Source organism: Ipomoea nil, unplaced genomic scaffold (assembly GCF_001879475.1).
Source record: "Ipomoea nil cultivar Tokyo-kokei standard unplaced genomic scaffold, Asagao_1.1 scaffold2845, whole genome shotgun sequence".
Taxonomy (NCBI): Eukaryota; Viridiplantae; Streptophyta; class Magnoliopsida; order Solanales; family Convolvulaceae; genus Ipomoea; species Ipomoea nil.
This window is the reverse complement of record NW_017619273.1, coordinates 5474670-5490530: the sequence shown is the minus strand read 5'-3', so window position 1 is coordinate 5490530 and position 15861 is coordinate 5474670. Positions and strand designations below refer to the sequence as shown.

Below are 15861 nucleotides of genomic sequence, written 5' to 3'. Positions count from 1 at the left end.
GTAGTCAAATTGTGCATTAGTTATTACATTTGGCTGTGGGTTTGATGTCTGACATACATCTGAAGCAGCATATATGGAACTCCTTTAATTTTATTAGTAAACCGAAAATGAGAAAATGAAACAATGATTATATTAGACGTTGAGTTGAAGGGGGAATGTCATCATGTCAGCCAAAGGTGGATCTGAGTATTTTCCTGTCATAATTTGGTCTGCAACATACTGATTTGCTGCTTCTGTGTAGTGAATTCCATCCCAGTTAATATATGCATTGCTGTTATTGCACCCTGTGGCTGTGACTGTTGTACCATTCAAAACCTTTGTCTGACCACATGCTACCCTGCTGTCATAGTTCAAGGGAGGGCCACCCACCCCACAGCATGCCATTAATGGCTGTTCAAATCCTGCAACATCAGGATGATGCACTTTTCTGTTTAACTATTCAACAATAGTCAAGGATTATAAAGAAAACACCTATAACCTAATGCCAAAGACTTTAATGGTCCGAGTGGTGTAATGAGTTTGTGATCTAAATTATGAATGTTTTTTTATTTTTTTTTGCCAAGCACCTTGTGACTCCCATTGAGGGAAGGTCATAGGATCGAACCCCGGTGGTGGGGTATTGACTCTTTGAACTTTACACAGGCCCCTCAACTTTTGAAAATTGTAGTTGAACACTCTAACTCATCATTTTGGTGCATTTGAACCCAATAATCAGTTATTCACTTGGAATAACCAGTTAATGAAGTTCTAGATATGAAATTCACCATCGGCGACCCGTCGCGTGTCGCCTTCTTCAGATCAAGAAAGCGACCAAATCTGGTGTCCTTTGGCCACCAGTCTAGTTGATTTGGTAGCCTTTTTAAGAGGCAAAGTGCTAACCATATTATTTTTTCTATACAAGAGGGTGCTTTTGAATCCTTGACTTCTCTTAATGGATGAACATGATTACCCACACCAATCAAGTTGGTTAGTTCAAGAATTAAGTATAACCTAGTGGTGGTGGGGACACTACTTGTAAAGTTGTAATCGTGGAAAGATAGATAGAGGTAGGAACACTAACCATTTGTGGAATAATTGGCAATGAGATTAGACTTGATGGTGAAGATGTCAACATATATTATATTTGCATCTGAATATTGGGCTTGCAACTTGTTGCAAAGAGAATGGAGCTGCAGGTTGAAGAGACTGGCAGCCTCATTGTGTGCTCTCACACATCCTAACCCATCCACCTTTGATGGATCACTCCCAAATTTTGCAACGTTTTGTGCTAGGCATCCCAGAGGACCTGTATTGTGGACCCAAAAATTTCTTGCCCCTTCCTCATATAATGCCTAAGATTAAAAAAAAAAAAAAATTAGTCTTTTAAGGAGTTCTAATACATGCAAAAATGTATTCTTAGTATTTTAGTTATATATGTTTAGTCATTTTCCCGCAGTCACTACTCGATGGTCTGCATTGGGTAAGCTGCCCTTGTGATCCTAACTAGCAAATGACCATAAGGAGATAAATCAACTTAGGTTGTATAATAGGTCGCTCTGTTCTCACTAGGAGTCGAACTTGAAACCTTGTGACCTCTAAACCAATAATCTGACCAACTTGGTTGGGGTTGTGACAATTGTAAAATCAGTCTCCAATGTGTGGTCAAATAGGCAAATATGTGCGATTTTGGTTCCTTAACTTTTGTTGTCACCTACCATTTGATTTTTACTTGACACCTAATACCGTGTTATATTATACTGTCATTGATCACCTCCCATATGTTATTGTACAATGTTACAGGCTAAATAACTAAACAAAACAGAAACTATGAATGAATGGATACTTTCACTATAATATATAACAAGACTTATTTACCTGAATTCCATCTTCAAATCCCCTTAGAATTGCAGGGATTGAAGCAAGAATTTGATCTAATGTCTTGGAATAAAAGGCAATGGCAAGATCATTCTGCCCCATATCAAATGTGTATAGACCTTTCTCAAAGAAATCATTGGGAGGCACATATTTTTTCATTTTCTTTGCTGCACACACAGATTAAATTAAAGCTCAAATATTTGGATGATTTGGATATAAGTAAATATAATAATGTAGCCCTAAAGATTAAACTAAAACCATACTACAATATCAAGAACCAAATCAAACATTTAAAGGGTGTTTGGTAAATAGCTGTTAGCTGATTGGGTTAGTGAGTTTGATTACTTATATCATTAGCTGATTGTAGAAAAGTGTTTGGTAAATTAGCTATTAGATGATAGCTGATTACATGCAAAATGACTTTTATCAAAAAAGTGATCGAAAAATCAACTTTAAACAACTTTTTGAATTTTAGCATTTTAGAGCAATAAGTTGTTACAAAAAACTAATTAATCAAACACTCATATTGATTGTTTAACCAAGTTAAAGTGGTCAAATAAATCAAAATTGACTAATAAGCTAACTATGTTACCAAACAAAGCTAAAATTTCGATCAATTATAATAATGCGATAATTATTATTTTTACATCCTCGATTATTTCCTCATTAATCAAAGACCAAACAACACAACTTTCACAACAGAACCACATTTGCATTGACAACTAAATGTACAATAATAATGAACATCCAGGAAGCAAGATTGACTATATCGTTATAATTGAAAGACAAAAAGTATCATTTTTTCGTAAATTAGTAACAACTTACATTTGGCTAAAATATCGAGAGCTCGAGCCTTGAATTCTAGGAACTGGGCAACCTGAACTCCCAAGGAAAATGGGCTGATAGAGGAGGGAGTTGGAAGTATAGTAGAAGCTGCAGTTGCAAAGTTGCATCCCTTCTTGAAGCTTGGCCCTCCAATGGAGTCCAAATAGGGGTTCAGAAATGGGATCCCATGCCCAATACCTTTCACTGTGTAACATAACATATATAGAAAAATTTATGATTATAAATAAATTATGATAACGATTTATGATTACGTGCTACGAATAATTCATAATTTACTCTTAATTTAACAAATTTGCATATTGGATAAAATTGTGCCAAACACAATTTTAGTGAATCTATTTTGGGACGGAGGAACTGAGGAAGCATTTAAAAGGTTGTATAATTTATGATCCATCATCTTTAAAAACAATGTAAAAACATATATAATAATCTAAAAAATTTGGTTGGATTACGAAATTACATGCAAAATTATATTCAAATGTTTGGTTGGTTAAAAAATAGAAAAGAAATAACAGATAAATAGATAAATGGTGAGTGCAGAGTGGATTGCAGCGGATTTTGAGAGAATCCGCATCCAATCCACTAAAAGTGGATTTGAAAAATCTCATTTGCATTTACATTAGTTAGGGGTGCAGATCCAATCAATTAATGGCGGATTTGATGAATTGGATGAAGATAGGATGGTGAATTTTTTTAAGTTTTAAAAAAATTATACTCCGTAATACAAGATTTCAAGTATTCAAAAATTAAAACCATAATTTGTCAAGCCTCCCATTAAAAAAAAAAAAAAAAAAAAAAAAAAAAAAAAAAAAAAAACCAACTAACTATGCAATTTTAAAATTCAAGTAAATTTAAATTACAAATCTTCATTCTATCTTTAATGCAATGTTAAACATGTGATTATAACGCCGTGAAGAAAAACAAATATGACTTGAAGAGCGAAGAAGGCAGAAAATTGAAAATAATGACAATTGAGAAAGAGATATAAAACCTTATGCTAAATATGAAAAAGTTACAAATTAAAATTGAATTATAATTTTAGATTTGGACTACACATGCTGTAAAATTGATTTATTTGATCACTAGCTAGCTGTTTGACTTGGTTAAAATCTCAATATAAGTCTTTGATTAATTAGTGTTTTTTTTTTTTTTTAACAGCTATGAACCAAACACTATATAATTAAGGAGCTAGGTTCACTAATTATTTCAATTCATTATACTTGTGCGTGGTTAGGTTAACCAACTTTTGAACTAAATTATGGAGCATTAACAGATTGAGTACAAGATGGTCGTAGTTAAGAAGTAGCATGCATATATGTTTCTAATGATGAATAATTAATTAACTAACATAGGTATCCTAGGAAGACGAAGTTTTAATTGACGTACTGAGAAAGTCGGTGATGAGGCGTCCATCACAGAACCTCCCGGACGGTTGGTGGAAGAAAGATTGTCCGTTTGGGGATAGGAGGGGGTCGCCGATCCCGGCGGCGATAAGGTTGCCGGTGTCGGAGTTTGAATCGCCGAAGTTGAACACTGCTGGGTACTTCAAATCAATGGCGGCATTGGCAAAGGGAGAAGAGAAGATTGTTATGAAGAAAACAAGGGAGATTTGAAAAAGGGAAGAAGACATTGTTGTGATTTTCAGTGTCACCAAACAGGGTGCGGAGCGCATTGTGGATGGTATTATTTCCATTGCCATAAATCCATAATAATATACACAAGTGCTCATGGTGGGGGGTGGGGGGGGGGGGGTGGTATGGGGATGATGATGTGTAGAGAAAGACAATTAGGACTTCAGACTATCATGCAGTTTCTTTTCTTACTTTTTATATTCTTTATTATTTTTATAACTAACTTAAGTTTTGTGATTTTATCTGACCTCAAAAATCAGTCTCAGACTCATGAGGAGGTAAATTGTCCCAATCTAAATTTGGAACTCAACATCATGCACAAAGAGTCTAATTCAAACCCAAACTCCTAATGTGATGCTGAAAGCAAGTCTTAAATGATATTTCTCATCCAGTGGGCCAATGTCTAGGATAATGTTTTTTATATTCTTGCCCACTTTTTATATTCTTGTCATTACTAGATGGGAAGGATGACACTTTCAATCTGACCCGCAGATATCCATACCTGAATCCACCCCGCATTGATTGAGTTTTTTGGGTGATAGTGAGTGGTGTGTCAGAGCTGGGTCTTAAAAATTTAAACTTGCGGTGTTTTATGTACAAATCATGCCTAAACCCCACCCGACCCATCATATACATCAAATGTAACAAAAATAATATTTGGGGACAAAATATGATAAAATAATATTTATACATCGAATGTAGAAGTGATTTAATAATAAATTAATAATGAGACTAAAAATAAAAATACATGGTTTTCAAAAAAAAAAAAAATAATAATAATAATAATAATAATAATACCTTTTTTATTTACGAAAACACTACCCATTTGTATTTATAATAGTTGATGATGCATTTTCGTAGAATTTCTCATGATTTAATATTGTCTAAGCCGCCATTTATTGAGAAAGAGAGGTTAAAATTTGCTTTTCTAAAAAACCATTTAAAAAGTACAGTTCGGGTTCCTCTATGCATTAATTGAGAAAAAAGAGATCAATGTTTGAATCTCGACGGTGACAATGTAGAGATTATGTTTAAAATGGACAAATTCTTTATATATATCGACATTTGGTCACATTTGATCTTATCTGCTGAGTCATTGAGTCACCATGATTTACATTATCCCAAATATTTTGTCAAGTCAGAATTAGGGATTCAACATTTTGGGAGCTAGAAATTTTGGCAACCATTTTTGACTTGTACAAGCAAGCCAGAGCCAGCTTATGATCTTGACTCTTGAGCCCACTCTCATTAAAATCTTCTTTTTTATAGCTCAATTTTCTACATGAAAGTGACTTTTATTTGTTTCGCCATGCTAAAACCAGTTTTTGTATCAATGTCCAAAGAAATTAAAGCATTCATCAAGCTTGATCTAAATGTTCATCACGCTAGAAAATTGAAGGGCAAGGACATATTTGGGTGAATGAAATTATTGCTTGTGGAGAAGTGAAATTTGGTTGATGGATGGGACCAAACTCCATTTGCTTTCTGCAAACGAATATTAGAATTTGCTTTTACGGATGGCAAGTTTTGCAACACACCTACGGGCTTCTCTTGCCCGTTATAGTGTGGACCATGCATGGTTCATATGAAGATGAATCATTGATTTAAAAATTTATTTTTAGTGTATTATGTGTTTATTTTTAGTGTATACTACATAATAAAATGAACTTCAATATATTAAAAATGAATATATATATATATATATATATATATATATATATATATATATATATATATATATATATATATATATATATATATATATATATATATATATATATGGCCGAGTTCAATCCTTACTCAATTCGAGACGTGACGTTGTGGCTTATCATTGAGAGATATAGTTAAATGGTTAATATCTACTTACTTATCACCAATTGATTTTAAGTAGGATATCATAACCAGATAGCTAAATGACTCTGTGGTTCGTGCTTGACGTTGCATCCATGTGAATTATGGTTTACGGTATAATTTGTCTTTCTTGCCAACCCAGAAAGGAAAATTACATTCGAATGGCGTTAATAAAAAAAAATACATAAAATAAAATAGAAAGTAAAAAATTGATATATTTGTAATTAAATTTGGATTTTGAGTTGATTGTTTGTTAATTTTTTAGTTGCTGGTTGTAACTTTATAACTAGAGACTAGAGAATTGTAATTCGAATTCCCTATTAATATTGGATTTGGACTATTCCATGTTTACAATTTTTAGATTTTAAGTTTGAAAATAATTTTTAGATTCTTAGTTTGAAAATAATTCTTAGCGTGTTAAAGGGTGGTTTTAAAAATAAATAAATAAATTGATTTCTTGGAGTTTGTGATGAAGCGCTTAGTTGGATTAAAGAGCTGAGATTCAATCAGATTCAAGTCGAAATGGATGCTTAAGTTGTTTTTCAAGAGCTGAAGGCTGAAACCGTATGTGCTCCTTCGGGCTTGATTATGATGATATCAATCCGTTTGCTAGAAATTTCAATATATTTTTCTCCTTAGTTAAACAATTAGCGAATAAAATAGCTTACGAACTTGTTCGGGTAGCTTGTTCCATGTGTGATTGCTTTGTTTGGAACTTGACTCCTCTCCCTCCTTGTCATTTTAGACACTTTGAGGATGAATTTGGTCGATTTTAATGAAAACCTTTTACTCCCAAAAAAAAAAAAAAAGTCCCGTTTAAAAGTTCAATATGAACTCCCTTTTTGTATCATTTTAATATATAAAGTAAATTTGACTTACCATGATTTACATTCTCCCAAATGTTCTGTCGGGTTGGGGTGTGGGGGGCCCTTAGGGTTGGGGATTCAACCTTTTGGGAAGAATATATAAAGTAAATAATAAATACTCATTGTATAGTACTGTATCAAAATACAAAATAGTCAATAAAAATTTTATCATTCAAATTTCAATCGAAAAGTGACATTATTCAAGCATGTTTAATTGCAAAATTATCCACCAAAAATTCAATGTCTACTTTCTCAAAAATTTCATGTTCGATTGCAATTAATGGCAATCTGTTGGTTACTTTTTGAGATTGGATTAGTTGCTTAATTCGTCTATTATTTTTACACTTCATAAATTCAAATGGATATTGTTGTCAATGGAAGGAGAACAAACAGAGAAAGAATCGAGAAAAAAAAAACGTGATATTCGAACAAACGAAGAAAATTTTAATTTATTGTCAAAAAAAAAAAAAAACAAGGCTAAAGTGTCATCCAGCACCATGAAGTACAACAGATTCTTCATCATGCACCCTAATATTTCATAATTGATATTTCGATCCATGAACCAATAAATTTTTTTCACCTAGAACTTTTTACAAGTTTCTTTCAAGTTATAGGTTATAATATGCTGATGTGGAGGTATTTTCTTATTGACTTATTTAAATAATTAAATATGAATTAAAAGTATGACATGTCAACTGCGAAAGTTGCGTTCTTGCAGCGATATTCTGACAAAGGTACGCAAATTGTTTACACGCCCAGATGTCCTTATATATCAATTCAAGACTACCCATAAGATTAGAGAGATTAGAGGGAGGTTTAATCAGATTGCTGAGAAGGCGGAGGACGTTATCGGCGTCGAACAAAATTAAATTAAGTTTGTAGAAGTCGAAGGAATGATTCGTTAAGCTTTCGCCGAGACTAGATTTGAAGCTCCGGTTATGGGTTGTTGAGGAAGAAGCGTGTATGTGGGTGAATCGAAACTCTGCCACAACATTGTTGTCTGGTATTGGAGAACAAGATTGGCATTGTCGTAGAGGTGGAGCTGGACAGGGGAGTCCGAGGTTGTCTGGGTGAACCGAAGGAAACTTTGTTGCAACAAACCTAACAGCTTGCATCCTGCTCAAAGTTATCTTTCACGTCAGAAGGTTGCTCAGCTTCTTCAGTGTTTCTAAGCAGCTACTCTTAGAGACATTTTTCTTGAACTCTTGCATAGCATTCCCGTACTCAGACTTCAGTTGTGATGCCTTTGCCACATATGCAGCTTTCTCAGAGTCAGACATTGCATTCCATTTCTCACCACCAGCTTTCCCAACAATGGCCATAGATTTGTTATCAGGATAATTCACATATGGAGTTTTTATTTTTTTATTTTTTTATTTTTGTCAAAAGGCCACTTACCGTCATGGTAGTCCTTTCAAATACAATAGTAAGCAACATTCATTCAGATTAGTGTTTGTAGCGGCATATTACATAGCTAGAATACAAATGGTCTTGATCCCTGAAAATTACAGGGGAAATTATGCGTTAACAAGCAAGACAACTCTTTTTGCTTTCTGTGCTTGTGTACGTTCAGAAGTTAAGAAATAATTGTGGTGGTTACCCAGCATACACATCTACATATGGTCATTTTAAAGGAATGAATACAAGATGATGATGATGAAGCATCACAAATTTGAAGTTGCTTCTCTGATCTCCTCCAAAGAAATAGCCTGCTCTTGCCCAGCAAAGTCATTATCAGGGCAGGGTGAGAAAGAGCATGCAGTGACACTCCTTCCTCTCTCCCATATAGGTACACGGGCAAAAACCCTGCTGCACTTCTGCAGGTTTATCATCATAGTGCCTAAAGGGACAGAGCGGTGCACCCAATGAATCCTTGTGTTCTGCCAGTCCCTTAATATGACAACAACAGTGACCCCTTTGCCCATACAGAAGTAGGTTCCAGACTTCCGAGCGTACTGCTCTGAGAACTTCCTAATTATCTCAACAGATTGCTCGGATGGATGGTTCACGTTCAACTTTAGCAATACGACATGCGGCGCTAAACGTAGGAAGGCCAGCTACGGGGAGTAGTAGCAGCAATGGACGGAATGCCAAATCCAAGATTGTAGGGAATGGACGCCTGAAGAGCACTCATGGCGGTAACTAATGTCTAAGAAACGGCGGGTTAGTTTACGCCACAGTTTTACAGAGAAATATCAAGAAGAGGTTATTTTATTTAAATGGGGGATTTGATTTAAAAAAAAAAAAAAAGTCCACATCAGCACATTACTTTAAAAAAAAAAAAAAAGATCTACATCAGCACATTACTGGTGCCATGTCATCATGGTAACAGGAAAACCTATTAAAAATTCTAGGTGGAAAAAATTTAATGGTTCATGGATCTAAATATCACTTATGAAAGATCAGGTGCAGCATGAACAATCTGTTGTAGTTCATGGTGCGGGATGACACTTTAGCCAAAAAACAAAAACAAAAGGAGTCAAGGCCAATGTGTATTAGGCACGGTGTGGCGTGAAAAAGACTCACTGCTTTTTAAAATAATTTCATCTGTGCCTAAGTGCAAGACATAAAGAATGACGTTGTTTCTCAATGAAGTTTTTCTTATTCTCCTCTTTTCCGAATGAAAGATTTTGTTTTTGGATGATTTAAAAATGACAATGAGTGATACTATTTATAGCAATACTAGATGAATAAAAACGATAGTGTAACCATACTTGAGAAAGTAGTTTATGAATAGATACTACATTGTAATAGAGTCAGTGACATTCAAAAAAAAAAATAGTAACCATACTTGATTTGGTTCACTGAGCGCTTATCCTAGCATTAAGAACAAACATAGCTTATTCGATCACTAGGTTGGAAGGCTCCCCATTTATCAATATTTTGTTTGATTTTTTTTTTCTTTTTATGCATATTTATTATTTAATTTTAAACAGCAAGGTTACAATGATGATCGGCATTGCTCTTCTACAACTTTGGAAATACATAGGCCCTGTTTGATTATCGACGGATCTGCTATTTTTGACAGTTTGACCAAAAAAACTGTTTGGTTAGCAGCGGTTTGCTCCAAACCACTGCTTTCGCAAACATTTGCAGCGTTTGCGGTTAGCATTTTGGGGAAAAAAACGCCCCTGTTTATATATTATTTTAAAAAAAAAAACTACAAACTTTTATTTGAGGAGCCAAAATGGCTACTCAAATTGAGGAGCCAAAACGGCTCCTCAATGTTGCCCATCTTAGATGGGCAAGAGGCTCCTTAAATAGGAGCCTCAAGGCTCCATTCCCACTTTTCCCACCGATGTGGGACGGTGGGAAAAGTGGGAATACAAGAGCCAAGAGGGGTGCAGCTTGCGCTGCTCCCTTCCTTCTTTTTTTTTTTTTTTTTTTTTTTTATTCTTATTACTATTATTAATTATTAATTATTAATTATTATAAGGGTATATAGGTCATTTTACATGTTAACCGCTAATCTAAACAGCTAATTTTATTAAACACTTTTTTATAAACCGCTAATACAATCTGCTGGTCAAACACGCTAATACAATCCGCTACTGATAACTGCTAACACAACCCGCTACCGCTAACCACTAACCGCTGATAACCAAACAAGCCCTATAGACTTATACTTTTACCATTTACTTTAGGGTGATAGTAAATACAAAAGCTTCAAACTACTAGCTTTTTAGTTAACATTGCTAAATATATATTTTTGGGAAAAATATAAAAAAGCTGAACCAAAATGGGTCAAAAAGTTGAACTAAAAGCTAATCCAAAAAGAGATGGTGCTTCTTCTATCTTTTTTTTTTTTTTTTTTTTTTTTTAATAAATGTGTATGGAAAGCTTACATACCCCTTAAAATCTCCATATTCATGGTGGTCTCACATGGGATATTCTAATATCAAAAGTAGAGTTTATTCCAACATCTTTAGTTCATTTTGTTTCTTCCTCCTCCATCACTCTTTGGAATAGAGGCTCTGCTTGGTAAAACTTATTTTAGAATTTATATAACTTATTTTGAGTTATAAATAAAGCTCTAATTGGTAAAACATATGAAGCTTTATTTTGAAATGCTATCCCAAGTAGCGCTACCCTAAGTAACGTTTCAAAATAAGTTCATGAGTCCTACTTTTTAACTTTTTTTTTAAATCTTTATTAATTTACAAAAATGATACAATCTACCCTTTATTATTCACAAGCTTAATATCTTAGTTTATCTTTTTATGCCTTTTACACTTATCAACTAATTCAACAATTAATTTTATGAAACACTTTAATTTTAATTAGTTAGCTTATTAACTATTAACTTTTCAGTTTTCAGTTAGTTTTTCAGTTAGGCATGATAAACCTAGTCTATACAATTGATTATATTAGGACTCCTCTAGAACATTAAGGATCACTCTTAGAAAGCTTTAAAACATCTTTTAACAATAACTTCATACTTTTTTGAGAGACTAATTTAGTGAAGGATAATCAGGGGAATTTTTTTTTTTAATTGAATTGAATAAGCAACATTGATTCTCGTATTCATTTTCATGAAGATTTTAAACATATTTTTTTTTCTTGTCGGGAAGTGTTCTGAGCAAACTCTAATCGTAGGAGGCACTAAACCTTACTTGAAATAGCGTTTTAAAATATTCGGGATAGCGTTTGGCAATTTTGGTCAGGCCATGAGGATTTTAGGAATAATTTGATCAAGAAACAAATGGAGTTTTCATTATTACATCATCAATTGATTTAATTAACACTACGTACTTCAGCATTTAATCACTTTTTTCATTTAAGATCTTCTGGATTCCTTTAAATTTAAGAAAAAGTCCGCAATGACTATCCGTATTCCAACAATGGCATGAGATTACAAACTTATGTGACATTACCACATCAATTTTTTTTTATTTTTTTTTTAAACAAATAAGTACCTACATGTTTTAAATGCAAATCTTGCAGCTAGGTGTACTATTGCCACTTTTTATGTTATGCCCAATATGTTGTTAAAAGTATTATTATTATTCATCTATAATAGTTGGTCACTACTGTCCCGACGAAAATCCAACTAACTCCAATGATGCTCCGGAGGTCACCAGCCTGCCTTTGAAGAAGGCGACCATTTGGTTGCCTTCTCCCATGGTCGCCTCCTACTGGAGAAAGTGACTAGCTGGTAGCCTTCTTCTTCAAGGGCATACCGACGATCACTGAAGCGCCGTCGTAGTTAGTCAAATTTTCGTTGGAACGGTAGTGACCTAAACAAGTCAATAATCAGTTTGTGGATTTTGATGCACGAAAATAATATATTTATGGGCTTAATTGCAAATTTTAAAGGCCTAATTGACTTATAGTATAAAATATAGAAACCTATTTAAGTACATAAATTACAAATATGATGATATATCAGTATTCTCACTTTTGAAAGTGAGAAAATACAAGGATACACAGAGCCTTAGCAAAGTCTTTTATTTTGTTAAATAGAAGGTCAAAAGAACTTGTAAAGCTGAGTATACATATACTTCTAAGTCCATACCATTACAGAAAAATCTATATAACAATACAAGCATATACTATATCTCTCATAAGAACAAAGCATAAATTGCCCTAAACAACAGAACAATATACTATTAGAAATTGTGTAGCAGAAAGCAAATTATGCAGCTAAAATACCTCGAGAAATCGGATTGGTTGTGATTTGGTAACCAAATGACTCGGTTTTTGAAGCTCGAAAACAATAGTCTACCTGCCATCGTTCGTAATTAACTGGGAAAATACTTGGCTGGTCGATATATCTGAAACAGCATTACCATTATCTGCTAAGATGGCTCTCGGGGGTGGTGGTTGCTCGGTAGAAGTTGCGGGATTGACTTCATCGTCGGGTTCACCCCGCCCTCCGTTCCCTTGAAGCTGAAGCACGTATTCCAAGTTCCACAGCACGTCTCCCATTGTAGGCCTATCGACGCCATAGTCAGCCAGGCATTTCTCTGCTGTCTCGCCGTATTTTTTCAGGGCACTCGGTTTTATCTGGTCTCGTATGTTTGGATCAACGATTTGATCTATCTGCCCTCGTTTCTGCCACTGCAATGCCCATTCCCCCAAATTCACTTGCTCCCTCTCGAGCACGGGGTCAACAGCGGGCCTTGCACATAGCACTTCGAAAAGCACGACCCCGAATGAGTAAACGTCTGATTTATCAGTAAGCTGCTGTCTCCGGAAATACTCGGGGTCGAGGTACCCGAAGCTTCCTTTGACACCAGTGCTGACGTGTGTCTCGTCGAGACAGGGGCCGGACCTCGAGAGACCGAAATCAGCAACCTTAGCAACGTAGTTTTCGTCGAGCAAAATATTGGTCGATTTAATGTCCCGGTGGATGATCCCTTGTGCGAAACCCGTGTGGAGGTAGTGGAGGCCTCTTGCTGCTCCTATGCACACCTCGAGCCTTTGCTTCCAAGACAACGGGGGTAACCGGCCCCCATACAAGTGCTTCTTTAGAGGTCCGTTTTCCACATACTCGTAAACGAGAATCATCTCGGACTGCTCCTCGCAATACCCAACAAGGGAAACGAGATGGCGGTGGCGAATTTTGGAAAGAATCGAGATTTCTGTGTGGAATTCGGGGAGGCCTTGCCTGGAACCGGGCACACACCGTTTAACCGCAACCTTTATGTTGTCTTTAAGAACTCCCTTGTAAACCATCCCGAACCCCCCCGAACCAATAATCAGACTCTTATCGAAATTACTCGTTGCCACTTGAATATCTGCAAATGGAATCCTCATCGCGAGATACCCATTCGGGCCGAGAGGAACGAGGCCAGTCCCTTCAGACAACGTGCCAAGGGAACTTCCTCCATATTGGCGTAAAGGAGTCCAGCCAGCACTCTCCGTGCGCTTCGGTTTTGGTTTCTTTTTTCTACATTTCAACAACACTAACATAGCCAACAATCCCAAGCTCACCAAAGCCACTCCACCAAGAATCGAAACAACCAAAACCCAAACATTTCTCTTCTTAGACCCATCTCGCAAAGCCACAACATTCAACATCTTCATAACCTCCACCCCGTTAAGAATAGCGTTCTTCTTCCAAACACTACTCATATCAGACGGACCAACGCTGATCTGCAAAACCCCGCTATCCCCCGTGTAGACAACGAAATCAATGTAGTAAGGCGACGCCAGAACGTGAAACGTGAGTGCAGACAAATCAAGATCTTTATACGCCATTACTCCATTGATATAAACATTGAAGTACAAAAGGCTAGGAGCAGAGCTCACGATATCGCAGAAATGCAACCGAACAACGTGTACACTATCCCGGGATCCCACGGGGAAGCTCCATGTTACATTAAACATGAAATTCGAAGTCGCTTTTTCCCAGTTCATCTGCTGGGCAGTCATGTAAACATTATCAGGGGCAATCTCTTTGGTGGCACCACCTGTTTGGTAATTGGGGACATGACTAATCCAAGCAAGCTTAGCAGCAGATTTCAAGACAAGAAAATCTTCATCTGGAACCCAAGTTCTCCACAGGGTATCATTAAAAGGTGTAATCTTTGCCCCCCCAACATTAACCCTATGCACAGTTTCTAAAGTCTGCAAAGTGAGATTCTGATTGAACTCCTTAACACTAACAGGGCTAGGGCTAATCAGTTTAATCCCAGGATCAATAATGAAATCATCAGGAGCAGAAAACACTTCAATCGCATTAACAAACCCAAACCCAGAATCAAGAGTGGGTGTAAACAAGATTTGAAGCTGTACCTTGTCCACCATCATTATAAACTCCTTAAGAACATTGGACCCAACACCAACACCAAAACCAAAATTCTTGAACAGCAAAACCCCATTAGCGGAAACACTGAAATTCGCGTCGTGGAGGTTGAAATTCTGGGAAACGAAAGGGGAGAAATGCAAACGAACCAAATGGGTCCCTAATTTCTTGATATTCAACGAATATGCCGAGGCAGCAGTGAAAACTCTGGCTGTACTGTACACCAAAGACAAATTGGAACCAGTTCTTTGGGGTTTGAGCGAAATTGCTTCGCCTTGGGAGAGATGAACTGAACCAGACTTGATGGAATCGCCAAGAAAGCTTCTGTTATCCACGCTGATGCTCCTGTTTGATCCGCAGTTGATGAGGTAATTATCTTGAGGAATGAAAGCTGTGGAGAGGTGTATGAGAGAGAAGAACAGTGGCACCAAACTAAGATTTTTGCTTCTCATGGGTACCGGTTTTGTTGGTTCACTGGAAAACGAAATTTTGTCGAGAATTGAAGACACTGAGGCTTAGTGGGAGAAAGGGGAGCATATTTAGGAAGGAGGGGAAAGAATTTTTGCAGTTCTTGAAAAGTGTAGCTTCACAGAATGGGGAGGAGCCACTGGAGAGTGGAGATTGTAAAAAACTCTTTCATGGCCGCCTGAAAATGGAATTTTTCAGGTTAAAGAATGATGTTAGGCACCACCGCACAATGAACTAAGAAATTAGAAGAAATTAGAGATTAGAAGTTAGAACCGCAATGTCAAGCTTGAGAGCATAATACTGTGGAAATATTGAGATCTAAACTACTCAAACATCATACTCCCTTCTTCCCATTTTTAAGTTTAATCAATTTATTTACAATATAAATTTCAGGAGGGCGTGGGTTCGAGCCTCAGTGGAAGCAGTATTGACTCTTTGTGTTTCAGTAGGTTGAGAAAGTAGTTATGAACAGATACTATATTATAACACGGTCAGTAGTACTAAAAAAAAGTTGTCCTTTTGCCAAACACATTGTGCTCAAATGACATCTTTGTGACTCTTTTTTAGAAAAGGTCACAGGATTGAAATTCGGTGG

At 36.0% G+C, this 15861-nt stretch overlaps 2 protein-coding genes and 1 pseudogene across 2 annotated transcripts; all 3 read right to left on the bottom strand.

Moving 5' to 3' along the window:
- Positions 1 to 40: 40 nt before the first annotated feature.
- On the bottom strand, positions 41 to 4397 carry LOC109160302 (GDSL esterase/lipase At1g54790-like). The gene is made up of 5 exons (XM_019308612.1): positions 4087 to 4397; positions 2680 to 2883; positions 1855 to 2021; positions 1061 to 1331; positions 41 to 401 (listed from the first exon to the last, which is right to left on the bottom strand). The coding sequence occupies exons 1-5, from the start codon at positions 4391 to 4393 to the stop codon at positions 133 to 135; spliced, it is 1218 nt and encodes a 405-aa protein (XP_019164157.1). The 5' UTR covers positions 4394 to 4397; the 3' UTR covers positions 41 to 132.
- A 4233-nt stretch (positions 4398 to 8630) lies between these two features.
- On the bottom strand, positions 8631 to 9182 carry LOC109160018 (annotated as a pseudogene).
- Positions 9183 to 12482: 3300 nt separating this feature from the next.
- On the bottom strand, positions 12483 to 15605 carry LOC109160266 (probable receptor-like protein kinase At5g24010). The gene has a single exon (XM_019308552.1). The coding sequence runs from the start codon at positions 15248 to 15250 to the stop codon at positions 12770 to 12772; it is 2481 nt and encodes an 826-aa protein (XP_019164097.1). The 5' UTR covers positions 15251 to 15605; the 3' UTR covers positions 12483 to 12769.
- Positions 15606 to 15861: the final 256 nt, after the last annotated feature.